A 14,614-nucleotide genomic window follows, 5' to 3' on the forward strand; every position below is an offset into this window, starting at 1 on the left:
CACCGAAACTGGGACCTGCGTACCGGAATTTTGTACGATAGTGCGTGCGTGGTTTGTGGCACCCGGTGCTGTTCCTCGTACGAGAGTTTCGGCGTATATTATGGGATGCGCGGAAACCTGGCGTCAGACTGCAATTGATTTAGTTGTTGAGGAATATCCATCCCCTGAAGAAAAAAAAAAAAAAAGGCGGGTGGTCCGGGGGTCCTCCCCCGGGAAAATTTGGGGTTTGAAGGTGCAAAAAGGTGGTTTTTAGGTATTTTTCTTTCCTAAATATTCTAATTAATGTTGGTTGTAATATATAATTTATTTTTTATAAAAAAATATTTTCAGAGAACAAATTTGTAAAAACACAGTTAACATATCTGCTGGTGCTATATCCACACAAAATCATTAATTTGAACATCAGGAGAAACCTGAATGTTACACTTAAAGGCCGCAGCAGCGTTAAGAATATTTCGCACATGTACACAAGCATAAGTAATAAAGTGATTACATTCACTATTATTATAGTATCTCTCCTCGGTATCGGACCTGATTTTGATTTTACAACGAAGATCGAATAAAAAAAGTGCTCACATTACCACGATTGGACTAAATGCACCATGCGCAACATATGGGTTATATCACAGAAATCATATTTTTAATATAACTACGAAACTAAATATATTATTGGAGGGGACGAAATTGAAGACTTTTATTATTGGGGGGGGGGGGGGGGACATGTCCCCCCCCCCCGGTTGCGACGCGCATGGTGCAGAGGAACTGCTTGGAGCGCCAGATCTGGCCCCGATCAGCCCGGACACTCAAGTCTGAAAAGGTGACGTTCCTGAGATTTTCCCATCTCGATCACTAGACTGACCCAAAATAAAATATTTAAATTGTTATAGTTTTAAGATGAAGTTTCAACTATTTAATAGCAATCATCTTAATTTTCCAGTTTTGTGTTCATTGTGTGTCTTTATCTTAAAATCTCGCTAGAAATAAGCCATTAAAGTAAAAATAAATTTTCTTTTTAGTATCGAGATATGTAGTACCACAGGTACACCAAAATTATGAAGAAATGAAACTTGTGATTGGTCGGATCCCAGTTTTTCTGGAATCGGAATCCTGAACAGTACGTACCTCGAACACACCCCTCGAATCCGGATCTAGTTGTCAAGGGTCAAAAATAAAATAATGTACAACAGCTTAAATGAAAAATGTTAACTATGGTGTTGGAACATTCTACCTTTTACTTAAATGGTTGTTTCACAAACTAACTTTCCAAAATCTGTACTTGCGACCAGGGGCGCAACAACTAAATTTCCAAAGGGGGGGCAATATACCTTTTTATAAAGAATCATCGACCCCCCCCCCCCCCCAATTGAAGCGGGGGGTCCGGTGGTCCTCCCCCGGGAAAATTTGTATTTCAAGGTGGAAAATGGTGCTATTTAAGCAGTTTTATTATCTGAAAATTGATTACACAGCACTTTCTTTGCCCCCCGTTTGCCACCACTTCCAGGTTTCAGAAGGGGGGGGGGGGGGGGGCAAAATACCCGTGCCCCCCCCCCCCCCCACTGTTGTTGCGCCCCTGCTTGCGACAGACGAAGAGAGATGCGCCCAGCATTTCGCCTCGTAACTTGCCTCCGCAGACGGCTGTCGTGCTGTGTTTATATTTGGCAAGGAAGAAACGTGCTTCCAGTTCACTATTGCCTAAGCGCGGAACTGGCTTTGTTTGCCGTGGCACGTAATTTCTTTTATTTTTTCTTTCTTCTTCTGGAAACTGTTTCAGAACCTTTTTTTTTTGTTACCACTTACAGCTTCGCATTATCTTTCAACTCCAGTTAGGAAATCACGCTTTCGCATGGCTACTGTCACGTTTCTGCGCGCTTACACCACGAGACATTGCGCGCTCAGTGTAAATGAGCCTCCGCGCGCGCAGTGTAATCGCTCCCGCGGACAGCTGCGTGTCTGAAGTGAGTCGATGGTAGGTTGTGGTGGGGGGGGGGGGGGGGGGGGTTGCTGACAGGCTCCCGACACTGAAACGGTTAACGAAATCATAATTTGGTACTCAAGTTTTATTTTACACAAGACTGCAGAAATATCGTTGAACATTTCTTGATTTTTTTTTTTTTTTTTCGATCCCGGACCCCTGTTTGTGCGAAAACCAGCAAGTTTTGCAGTCACGTTTGACAAAAATTCATTTTGTAAACTTTTTCCGTGTACGAGTCGTTCCGAGATGGAGTCGTACAGACGTCAACATGAGTATGTTGGTGGCACGCCCGATAAATGATCGAACAAACGACTCAAGTAGAGACTGCAGATTTAGCTTTTTAACTTTTATTTAATTTTTTGTAGACTTCTGTCGAATGTACACACGTATATAAAGGTTTTGCAGTACTTTGAAAAAAAAAATACTTCAATAAAATACAGTAAGAAATCGTGCGGATTTTTTTTTGAATGGGTTTGACCTTGCCTTGTTACATTTGTCCTCCATTTCCTCTGCAGTTTGCCATGTTCATTTATATGTGTTTCGTATTTCGACTGTTAGTCAACGTATTTTGTGTTTTTACCCCTGAAGGAAGAAAGGGGGCGGGAACTACAAAGGAAAAACAAAATGTATGTGTGTTTTTATTAGTTCTGTTTGTACAAAACAGTTGATACAATTTTTTTTGTGTGTTTCTGTGAACGTATATCTCGTTGGAAAATGTTACGAGATTGCAGAAAATTTTCTGGTGGATAAAGCTGGACTTATCAATGAACCGCTCGTCCCTTAAATACTTTTTTTTTTACATTTGGATGATGCTAACAGACTAGAAGACTTACAAGTAAATTAGTGGTGAAAATTTATCTTTTACAGGTGTATTAAATTGACGATAATGAAAGTTAAGGACTTAATAAATCATTAAACTAATTTTTTTCTTTTATATTTATTAGAATATTTCAGTTTTTTTTTAATATGTTCAGAAATAAGTTTTAAAAAAAAACATTTACTGGAAGCAGGTAAACGAATAAACAAGTGTAAAAACATGATAAGACAGTAAAAGTTGCCTGCAATAGGTGTCTTGCTAACATTTTGGAGGTTATTCTATCTGCCCAATCGGGAAGCCTTCTTTTCACAGACGAGAGAGCCAAACACCCGATCGTGCATCTTCGGTTTTTTTTTGTTCATTGTATAAGGTTAGGTTAGCTACATTATATATAACTTTAAAACATTGTGGACGGTTGATTTGGTTAGGATAGCTACATTAAAGATACTGTGAAATCATGTAAACGGCTTCCTAGCTACATATTAAAAAGTTATTTGCTAAGCAACCATAAAAATATTTTACAGTATTTTTAATGTAGCTATACTTACCTAGTATAACCAACCAACCAACCACAATGTTTTAAAGTATTTATAATGTAGCTAACCTATCCTAATCGACCGCAAAATTTAATGCCACACCAATTTATACAATGAGATAGAACGGGGAAAAAAAAGCGAGCATGAACTTCTGGGAACTTCGGGTGTGGCTCTCTCGTCTGTGAAACGAAGGCTTCCCCTGTCCGTTCGTCGAGAGTTGAAGCTTGGTGAGGTTTTGACGGACGGGCGTATGGAATTTTCCGGGCCATCTGATTGGCTGTTGGTCACGTGATTGAAGGACGGATGAAATGGATCATAGAGATTCCAGCTTTACCAGAAAATTCTCCTAAAAATACTTTTTCCGGTAAACCAACAGCTCTGCTGGCTAAACCCTTCCCACAGAACAAGAAGGGAGATATAGAAGTGCTACTCTTACACTGGAAACTGAAAACCATGTTAGGTGAAAAAACGTCTGTTTTAAATGCCGGAAATGTCAATGCTAACTTCCAATGCTACCAATGAGAAAATCTAGTCAATGTGAGTGTTACATATACTGGAAAGTTATGTATGAATGAAAAAAGAAATAAAACACCATTTATGTTTGTTCTTCTGAAATAATAAATTTGTAATTATTAAAGTGAGTAATTTTTATAAAAAGGATAATAATAATAATAATAATAATAATAAAACAACTACTTTTTGAAAAGGTTTTTCTGACACTGTGATCTAATAGTTCACCATTTTAACAAATGATTATGTTAGGTTTATGTATTACAAATCTGTGATATAGAGAATTAAAACGGTCAGTTGCGTTAGGTTGTTTGGACAGTGGGTTATGATGGGTTAGGTCCATTTAATATTCTTTAAAATTAGGATGATTGGTTAGGATAGGTTAGCTGCATAGCTAAACAAAAAAATTCTGAAGTCACCCGAAGGCAGGAATACAGTAGGTAATGTTCGGGCACGTCGAATACTCGGCGCGAATCGTAGGCTTTCCATGGTGAGGGCTGGCGTGTGTTTAGATCAACTCAAAGGTTGTTTAGGAATTTATAATTTTAATATGTAGCTATCCTGACCTAACGAACCATTCACACAATCTCCCAATTTTTTTTTAAAATGTAGCTATACTAACCTAATTAACCGTCCAAAATCATTATTTTGTTTGAAACAGCTGTTCATGTAAATAGGCGCCATATTGCTTAGTGAATGCCAGCTTCAAGAAGTATAGGTTATGTTCCATCTGGTCCAGTCACTTATCTCTGGTAATGGTTTTAGAAGTATAACAACATGTGTGTGTTTGTTGTTTGAAACAGGTGTTCATGTAAACAATATCTCAGCTACATAGGCGCAATATTGCTTAGTGAATGCCAGCTTCAAGAAGTATAGGTTATGTTCCATCTGGTCCAGTCACTTATCTCTGGTAATGGTTTTAGAAGTATAACAACATGTGTGTGTTTGTTGTTCGAAACAGCTGTTCATGTAAACAATATCTCAGCTGCATGGGCGCCATATTTCTTAGTGAATGCCAGCTTCAAGAAGTATAGGTTATGTTCCATCTGGTCCAGTCACTTATCTCTGGTAATGGTTTTAGAAGTAAACAACATGTGTGTGTTTGTTGTTTGAAACAGCTGTTCATGTAAACAATATCTCAGCTACATAGGCGCCATATTGCTTAGTGAATGCCAGCTTCCAGAAGTATAGGTTATGTTCCACCTTGTCCAGTCACTTATCTCTGGTAATGGTTTTAGAAGTATAACAACATGTGTGTGTTTGTTGTTTGAAACAGCTGTTCGTGTAAACAATATCTCAGCTACATGGGCGCCATATTGCTTAGTGAATGCCAGCTTCCAGAAGTATAGGTTATGTTCCACCTTGTCCAGTCACTTATCTCTGGTAATGGTTTTAGAAGTATAACAACAAATGTGTGTTTTTGTTGTTTGAAACAGCTGTTCACGTAAACAATGTCTCAGCTACATAGGCGCCATATTGCTTAGTGAATGCCAGCTTCAAGAAGTATAGGTTATGTTCCATCTGGTCCAGTCACTTATCTCTGGTAATGGTTTTAGAAGTATAACAACATGTGTGTGTTTGTTGTTTGAAACAGCTGTTCATGTAAACAATATCTCAGCTGCATGGGCGCCATATTTCTTAGTGAATGCCAGCTTCAAGAAGTATAGGTTATGTTCCATCTGGTCCAGTCACTTATCTCTGGTAATGGTTTTAGATGTATAACAACATGTGTGTGTTTGTTGTTTGAAACAGCTGTTCGTGTAAACAATATCTCAGCTACATGGGCGCCATATTGCTTAGTGAATGCCAGCTTCCAGAAGTATAGGTTATGTTCCACCTTGTCCAGTCACTTATCTCTGGTAATGGTTTTAGAAGTATAACAACATGTGTGTGTTTGTTGTTTGAAACAGCTGTTCATGTAAACAATGTCTCAGCTACATAGGCGCCATATTGCTTAGTGAATGCCAGCTTCAAGAAGTATAGGTTATGTTCCATCTGGTCCAGTCACTTATCTCTGGTAATGGTTTTAGAAGTATAACTACATGTGTGTGTTTGTTGTTCGAAACAGCTGTTCATGTAAACAATATCTCAGCTACATAGGCGCCATATTGCTTAGTGAATGCCAGCTTCAAGAAGTATAGGTTATGTTCCATCTGGTCCAGTCACTTATCTCTGGTAATGGTTTATAGAAGTATAACAACATGTGTGTGTTTGTTGTTCGAAACAGCTGTTCATGTAAACAATATCTCAGCTACATAGGCGCCATATTGCTTAGTGAATGCCAGCTTCAAGAAGTATAGGTTATGTTCCACCTGGTCCAGTCACTTATCTCTGGTAATGGTTTTAGAAGTATAACAACATGAGTGTGTTTGTTGTTCGAAACAGCTGTTCATGTAAACAATATCTCAGCTACATAGGCGCCATATTGCTTAGTGAATGCCAGCTTCAAGAAGTATAGGTTATGTTCCACCTGGTCCAGTCACTTATCTCTGGTAATAGTTTTAGAAGTATAACAACATGTGTGTGTTTGTGTTTGAAACAGCTGTTCATGTAAACATTATCTCAGCTGCATGGGCGCCATATTGCTTAGTGAATGCCAGCTTCCAGAAGTATAGGTTATGTTCCACCTTGTCCAGTCACTTATCTCTGGTAATGGTTTTAGAAGTATAACATGTGTGTGTTTGTTGTTTGAAACAGCTGTTCATGTAAACAATATCTCAGCTACATAGGCGCCATATTGCTTAGTGAATGCCAGCTTCAAGAAATATAGGTTAAGTTCCATTTGGTCCAGTCACTTGTCTCTGGTAATGGTTTTAGAAGTTTAAAAACGTGTGTGTGTTTGTTGTTCGAAACAGCTGTTCATGTAAACAATATATCAGCTACATGGGCGCCATATTGCTTAGTGAATGCCAGCTTCAAGAAGTATAGGTTATGTTCCATCTGGTCCAGTCAGTTAACTTAAATTGAGTATAAAATTACGTATTAAGTAAAATACAATGCCGCCACGTGTACGAAAATGCTAGCTTGTGACATAGGTGGTTTTTAGCATAAATAGCTAGGTTAGGTCATTCTTCCACCAATGTTTATACTGTTAGTACTGTGCACGGCCACAACAGCGCTGCAAATAGCGTTCTAGCTGTTATTCAGAGAGTGGCCTTTCTATCACTCCCTCTCTTTTCTGTGGTCGCGGCAGGCCCGTCATGGCGGCGTGCTGACGGCCATGCAGCAGACGCCGCTGCTGGTGGAGGTGCGAGGGCTGGCGCTGGCCGGGGGCCACCTGGTGCTGCCCGAGGACAAGCACCGGCGCGACCACTGCCCCTGCCCCCCGCAGCCTTCCCCCTCGCAGCCCGTCGCCCTGCCGCCACTGCACAGGTGAGCTTCTTGTACATTCCCTGGACGTGCACCGCTGTTCGTCACCGGGAACATGGGCGTAGGGACCAGGGGGGACGTGTCCCCCTGAACTTTTTGGTTGGAGGGGACTGTTCCCCCCAACTTTCTAGACCGTGATATTTTTATTTTATAATATTATTCTGCCCAACTTTATTTGTAGTTTCTTCACTCATCAAATTTTATCTTAAGGAAACAATAATAATTATAACATCGATGTATCCAATGGTTGGATAAAAAAAACTGCTTAAAAAGCGCTATTTTGCACTTTTAAAATCAAAAAATTTCCGGTGGAGGACCCCCGGACCCCCCCGTCTTAGTAAGAGGGGAATGGGTTTACATGACATAAAGATCATTATTTGTCCTCCCCCCCCCCCCAACATTATGAACACAGCTACGCCAATGAGACCCCTTTGGAAATTTAGTTGTTGCGCCCCTGTTCTATACAGTATATATATTCAAAGATACAACTGAACGGAACTGACCGAAGCTGTGGAGGTGCTCGGCGGACGTCTGGAGGGGAAGGAGGCATACACGCTACTGGGTCCTCGACGAGAGCTGTGAGTGCCGGGTGGTTGCAGGCACCCGGCGCCCTCGCTGTTCCCCTGGACGGCGGCCACGCAGTCCGCGGAGCTGGACCTGGAGCGGGTGTCGGCCACCCAGCGCCGCCTGCGTGACTCGGGCTGGTACTACGAGGGCATGTCGTGGCGCGAGTCCGAGGTGGCCCTGCGCCGCTGCGCGCCGGGCGCGTTCCTGGCGCGAGACTCCTCCGACCCGCGCTTCCTGTTCTCGCTGAGCGTGCAGACCGAGCGGGGGCCGACCAGCGTGCGGCTGCACTACGTCAACGGCCACTTCCGCCTGGACGCGCAGCCCAGCATCGCGCACTACATGCCGCTGTTCGAGTGCGTGGTGGCGCTGGTGGACTACTACGTGGCGGCCAGCAGCCAGCACCGCGCGCCGCTCTCCCCCGCCCGTCGGCAAGGTACCTCCGCAGAACAAGGAGGGGAATAAACAAGTGCACTCTCACAGTGGAAACTGAAACCATGTGTCGCCATCTGTTGGGCGGGCCCATAACTACCAGCAAATAAAATAAAAAATCGGAATAGAGGTTCTCATAGAAAGTTTTTTAGTTAATACATTTTTTTGGTTGTATTAAGTTATCTCCTTGGCGGTGCAATACTAATTTAATCGATGCGAAAATACTTAATGGTGTTTTGTAATAAACAAAGGAGTAGGAGGTGCAAAAACTCATTGTATTACACACCACAAAATTAGTGGCTACCTAAATAGAGTGAATTTTCACTGGTTTGTTTGCGTGATAATAGCTTATACATTACGTCTCCTAATCAATTAATGTAGTTATGTCAGCAATATATTATGAAAACTACTATCTAGCGGATGGGCCCATAACTACTTAAAAAAACTAGGTCTCAGTCTCGGTAATTAGAGTTTCTCCCCAATGGGTACCTCCGCTACTCTACCCACACTACTACACTACTCTCATGGTGTAGCTGTTGCCTTACAGACGCCCAAAACATTGGTTCAAGTGTACTTTTTGCATCGTGGAAGCAGTTTTAAAATGTCTTCATTGTTTAGAAGTTGATTGTATTCAACGACATACTTACCATCATCGGACGTGGTTCGGCCCCATTTCCGCAATGTTTTGGGCGGAACAAGATGGCGACGGTATGATAATTCCTAACTCCAATATTTTGGGCCTTCGCCATTGCTGTTTTTACATGTCGTAGAGAATATCTGGAGAATGTACTAACACACAGGAAACAAGCCAAAGTCAGTAGATGCCGAATGTTAAATGTGTAAACTACACAGATAGTTACTTTGAGAATTAGTCAGAACAATATATCACAACACACACAAGAGTAACCACAGTGGACTGACAATGACGAGACAGTTGCAACGGTGACAGTAGATACAGACAGACAGCAACATTGGGCAACACGACAAACGGGGGAACCCTACGATGAAATAAAACAAACATACTGGCAGCTCAGACAAATTTACCTTTTGACACCGGCATATTTCGTCGGCTTGTTTTTCTTCGTGTTTGTGTATTAATTTTTCTTTGTTACCTCTTCTAGTTTTTTCTCTATGACATATAGTATGAACCAGAAATGGAATTTGTCCAAAATAATTTTTAAATCAGTATTCCCCAGTGCAAGAATTGCTCAAAAAACATTTTGTAATCCAGCCCCGTTGAAGATGCTCATCCTCAGTTGTCAACTTTGGCCACCAGTTAGCATTACTGTACTACCTGCATTTTCAGTTCGCTCAGAGTTTATCATCAGTGTTGGTTTTCACTTCAGTGCAGTCTCTCCTGTTTTATGGCAGGTTACATTTCACATGTGGTATTCCTGTTAAAAGTATACGGATGCTAGGAAATTCAGGCAGATTCACTATTCCTCTTGGCTCCTGGGTTAAGGGCCTCTTTGTTGCAGCCATTTACAAGGTCTGATATCGTGGACTTGGCCTAACTGCAGAAAACAAGTAGTTACATCTGTATTTATGTTTCTGTAACGTACCAATAACATTACAATTTTTCGCCTCGGAAATGTATCTAAAACATTGTGAGCCGTACAGGAAGCAATTCAAGCGCACAAATAGATCATGAACCTGAGTAAATAAATTCCTCTCTCACAATTCAGTTGTTCAATTTGCGTTAATTTAACAAATCTCTGCGTTATTTTAAAAAATTCTACGTTAGATTTATGGTTTGAGTTTCCTACAATAAGTGTATTGGCAAAATGAGAACACATATTTTTGCTCGTTACCGAGGTTAGATGTTGCACATATCTGGCGAGAACTAAAAGACTCCTTTACATTTCTTTTAATGCTTATGGGTTCTTGATAGCAGGAAAATTGCAATTATATTGTTAAAATAATTCATAGGATACCACACGTAATGCGATATGCACAGATCACAAGAGTTATGGCTACAATAACAGTAATGTTTATAGTCTTTCTATTTTTGAAGCCGGTATAGAGTCAGCGGGTAACGTAAGTGAGTAGGTATCGGAGCTAATGTATGTATAGAATATTACTCAAAATTGTGGGGTTTAAAAAAAAAGTTTTGAATCAAAACATCTGTACAGCCGATTACAGATGGCAGCATTAGTGCAGTGCATGGCTTTTTTTGTATACTTTTGCATACATTCGTAACTCTGAGGTTCATTAGAATTTTGACAATTTGTATAGACATTTCCAGTAAGGTTATGTCAGGCCCCCCACATCATTCTGTGGGCCCCGTTGCTAGAAGTCATGATGCACCCCCCCCCCCCCCTTTTTTTTTTAACAAAAGTTTTTTCCTTTATGTACATTGTTTCAGTTATACCTATTTTTTTTTTAACCTTTTCACAATTATTTTTAAAACACACCAAAACTAGTTTTAAGTCAGTATTTCGATTGTCAACGTAAATTTATTTTGAATAATGGCAAACAAATGAGTGTAAGTGTTCTGCACTGTCAACATGGTGTCACGTCAATTGGTGGTGTTTTTGTTACTCACAGTTGTAGATTCAGACACGTTCTGCACGCACAGCATATTCCGAATAATATTACTCTGGTGTAATATTTCATCGGTAACTAAATTTAGGTCTTACTGTTTAATTCTATGATTTATTTAAAATTGTCTACTTAATTTTTTTGTTTTAAGTTTTTTTTTCTTTCCTTCGCAGGCCCCCTAGACCCATGGGCCCCGTTGCCATAGCAACGGTAGCACCGGCCATGCGGGGGGGGGGGGGGGGGGGCCTGGGTTATGTATAATATTTTAGCTATCATAATCCATTTATTCATTCTTAGATTCCATTAAAGTCATGGAGAGAGACTAGTAAGCAGAGGTATATTTTCAAGACATTTTGAAATATTGAAGTACGTGTGCTGGAGACAGTGGCGTAGCCAGGATTTGTGTATGGGGGTGTTAAGAAGCATGGGAACCCCCCCCCCCCCCCCCCGTATTAAAGCGCGGGCAAATTGGGATTTTAAGGTGTAAAATAGTGCTATTTTAGCAGTTTTTGGTACTTAAATTTTAATATTGTAATGTTAACAATTTTATTAATTTTAATATGAAATTTGTTTGAGTGATGAATAAGAAATTAATTAAAGATTTGGTGCTAAGGGGGGGGGGGGGGGGGTTGAACCCCTAACAACCCCCCCCCCCCCCCCCCCCTGGCTACGCCCCTGGCTGGAGATGATTATCCCTCTCGTGTTTCACTTGTGTCACAAACACGAGTCCTTGTATTGCCCGCAGGAGCAGGGCTTGGAGCACGTGTGGGTGGACGACCAGGGACACGTGTACTCGCACATCCGCCTGGCCGGCCCGCTGAGGCACCGGGAGGCTCCGCCCTCCCTGGGACACCTCGCGAGGCTCGCCGTGAACCGCTGCCTGCGTCGCCCCTTCCGGCCGGCGCTGCCCCCTCCCCTGCCGCTGCCGCGCCCCCTGCTGCGGTACCTGGACGACTACCCCTACTGCTTCTGAGGCGCCTGCCCCCTCCGTCGTCCCCCGTCCCTCCCGGGCTACGTCTTCCGTGAAGACCCCGGCCGCATATGGGACCACATGAGCGAATTGTAGGCATTTTACGGGTGTGGAATGTCGGGGGAAAAAAAAAACTCGCGGGTTCATCACGACGTGATCAGCCGAGCAAATCATTTTTCAACTGAGCTTTACGAATAGCAGATGACAGCCTTGTATTGTGTGAATCACTCTCGGTCAGCTTGTTCTCGTTAGAACTCTTTATTTTGTATACCGTCGTTGACTGTTTGCAGTTTTTTTTAAGTTTTACCGTGTGTTGCGTTTTTATAATGCCATGAAATAGTGTCTTATTTATCAGTATTATTACAGTTTTAGTGTGGTCATTGTAAATGCTAAACAGTTAATTGTTATTTCGCAGGAGAAACTATTTCTATCAGTCAGTCGCTGTTAATAACAAGTCATTCCATTAAATTATATACTATGCTCGAACAGAGCCAATATTTTTTTATATAAATTGTTATAATGAAATTTGTTGAAAAGCAAGATCTCTTTAGTGGTAAAAATGTAATATTATCACGTGATGTCATTGACAAACAAACAAGAATGAAAAGAGTATTTAAAAAAATACAGTATTTCAGATACATTTTAAATATTTTTCATTACATTTTATAGTTTTGTTTAAATCTTTTGTTCTCTCTATGGCATTTACACGGTGTGATTTAGTGTAAGTCCTTCTGTATTTGTCTCGCGACATCTGGTTCACACGACTGAACTCGACACTCCCAATACTACCAACCTCGAGGCAGGTCAACGTTCACAACACCCGGCGACAAGGCACACGGAAAAGAAACGAGAACGGCGCTAATGGCAGAAATTGTGCATGCACATAGCAAACTAGGATGAGACACGCGGTAGTCAATATGTCGCGACAAAGCAGGGTACGAAACACGAAATGCAACACAGAGGCCCCAGTTCAGGTAATTAATAAGGTTATTTTTAATGCTTGGGTTCAAACTAATGATGAATAATTACAATTTAAATGTTTATATGATTCATAGAAAACCTTCAAAGTTATGCATAAGCATGGATCACGTTTACAGTTATGATCATGGTAAAATACATGATATATTTTTTTAAATTGTGTTGTTTCAAAAGGTGTCATTGAATAACACAAACTTGTTTTCCCCTGGATGGCTCAGCCACGTCTTGACTGCTGGGTCGAAGCCACATCCGCACGACCGATTGTTTGACCGGCGCTTCAGTTGCCTTGTCGGCTTTGAAGATGGCTCCGACAAGGCGTGCCGAAACTCCCCGCAAACCACCAACTGTGCGGACATGGTCTCAGCCCAGAGTACGAGATGTAGTTGTTGCGGTCGGACTAGCGGGTTTCTGAAGCTCTTGGAGCCGGTTCGCGAAGGCATCAGTGGTAGCAGACATGGACCAAGTCAAACAGCTCACGAACCCGACAGCCAGGAAAGTACTCTGAATGCACGTTTGCAGTGTATTTCTTCCTGTTCAGCACTGTATGTATTGTTTGTGCCACTCAGACTTCGGCAGCTACGGCACAAGGGATCTTGCAACTCGGAACGGCAGTCGTCTCGCTAACTGGGCGTGCGTCGTTCTCCTACGAGCGGTTGGGACAGGCGGGCTGAGGATTTTAAAAACCTCAACCGGCAAACTTGCCCAGATCCTACTGGTCACTAACGGATACACAGAAAGTAGTCCCCCTGGTGCGTGAAAAGCAGGTGATGGAATGCCTACGTTCTTTGCTCCAACACTCGCCTGCAAAGCGTCAAATGTACAGTCACTGACTTTCAAATTTTAAAAATTGTATCCGTGGTTGGAGACACGCGAAATTCACCTTATTTTTCAACATAAAAAGCCTTTACTTACGTAAACTTGACATTGTGCTATGGTTTATGTAACTGACGCACTTACGAGCAATTTTATTTTATTTAAGTTGCACATGATTCTGACAGGTTTTGTTGAATAATTTCAGTTATACAGAGATTTGAAGTGTTAATTTGTCGCAAAATAATAATGTGGATTTTTCCTGTCTGTAACCATGTTAAGAGGAGACTGAAAGAAAATAATTTGTATTCACGAACTGTTGTGAAACTGATATTACCGTCTTCATTCTCAACAGATGGAGCTACAATTATTTCGCTGATTGATGCTAGACGCAACTTGCTTATAAGTGATCAAGCTTTTTTTTTGAATGCTCATTGGTGAAAACATCACATTATTTTGGCTGGTCGTACGTGATTGGATAACCTCTCCTTGTTTACAATCGGCCCAGCGTCGTCAAGAACACTGAAGTACAGTCATCAACGTGAAGCAAATGTCAGGTGCTTCAAGTCTTCTTTGCTACCCAGTAAATCCATTAAATAATCGTAGCTCCATCATCAGAATGTCTATAGCTCTAATTTATTTAAATAGTTTTATATAATATTTATTTATATCTAATTCATTGTTATAAGCCTCACAGTTGTTCTGCAGAATTATAAATTATTCTTTTTTTTAAGTACATATTATGGTTTTAAATAAACAAAAAGTATTAATTTCAAGTGTGTGTGTTTCTTATGTTGTTGAATGTAGAATTTCAGAGTTGATCCACAAGAGCATTGTTTAAGTTATAATGGTCCTTAAATACGTGATTCTAGGAGGAGATTCGAACAATGAAATTCATCCTTGGTATTGTTAAGATGACTTTTTTCTGAAAAAATTAACTATTTATTTTTCCCCCCACTTATTCTAGGGGTATCAAGTAATAACCAACAGAATTGTAGGCCTTTCCAAAATTATTTATGGAATACTTTTAAGTTTGTTTAGTAGCAACTGTAAACTTTAATTTTAATTTTTTATCTTTGATTTGTAGTATACATTTTTAAAAATTATATTTGGAA

At 40.9% G+C, this 14,614-nt stretch overlaps 1 protein-coding gene across 1 annotated transcript in view; it reads left to right on the forward strand.

Moving 5' to 3' along the window:
* LOC134541395 (cytokine-inducible SH2-containing protein-like) overlaps window positions 1-14,614 on the forward strand; it is a 38,417-nt gene extending 23,803 nt beyond the window's left edge. The window contains exons 2-5 of the mRNA XM_063384818.1: window positions 7,029-7,207; window positions 7,804-8,204; window positions 9,679-9,689; window positions 11,487-14,614. Coding sequence (XP_063240888.1) covers window positions 7,029-7,207; window positions 7,804-8,204; window positions 9,679-9,689; window positions 11,487-11,714 — 819 coding nt within the window. The 3' untranslated portion in view covers window positions 11,715-14,614. The remainder of the gene's footprint in view (window positions 1-7,028; window positions 7,208-7,803; window positions 8,205-9,678; window positions 9,690-11,486) is intronic.

Source organism: Bacillus rossius, chromosome 18 (assembly GCF_032445375.1).
Source record: "Bacillus rossius redtenbacheri isolate Brsri chromosome 18, Brsri_v3, whole genome shotgun sequence".
Taxonomy (NCBI): Eukaryota; Metazoa; Arthropoda; class Insecta; order Phasmatodea; family Bacillidae; genus Bacillus; species Bacillus rossius.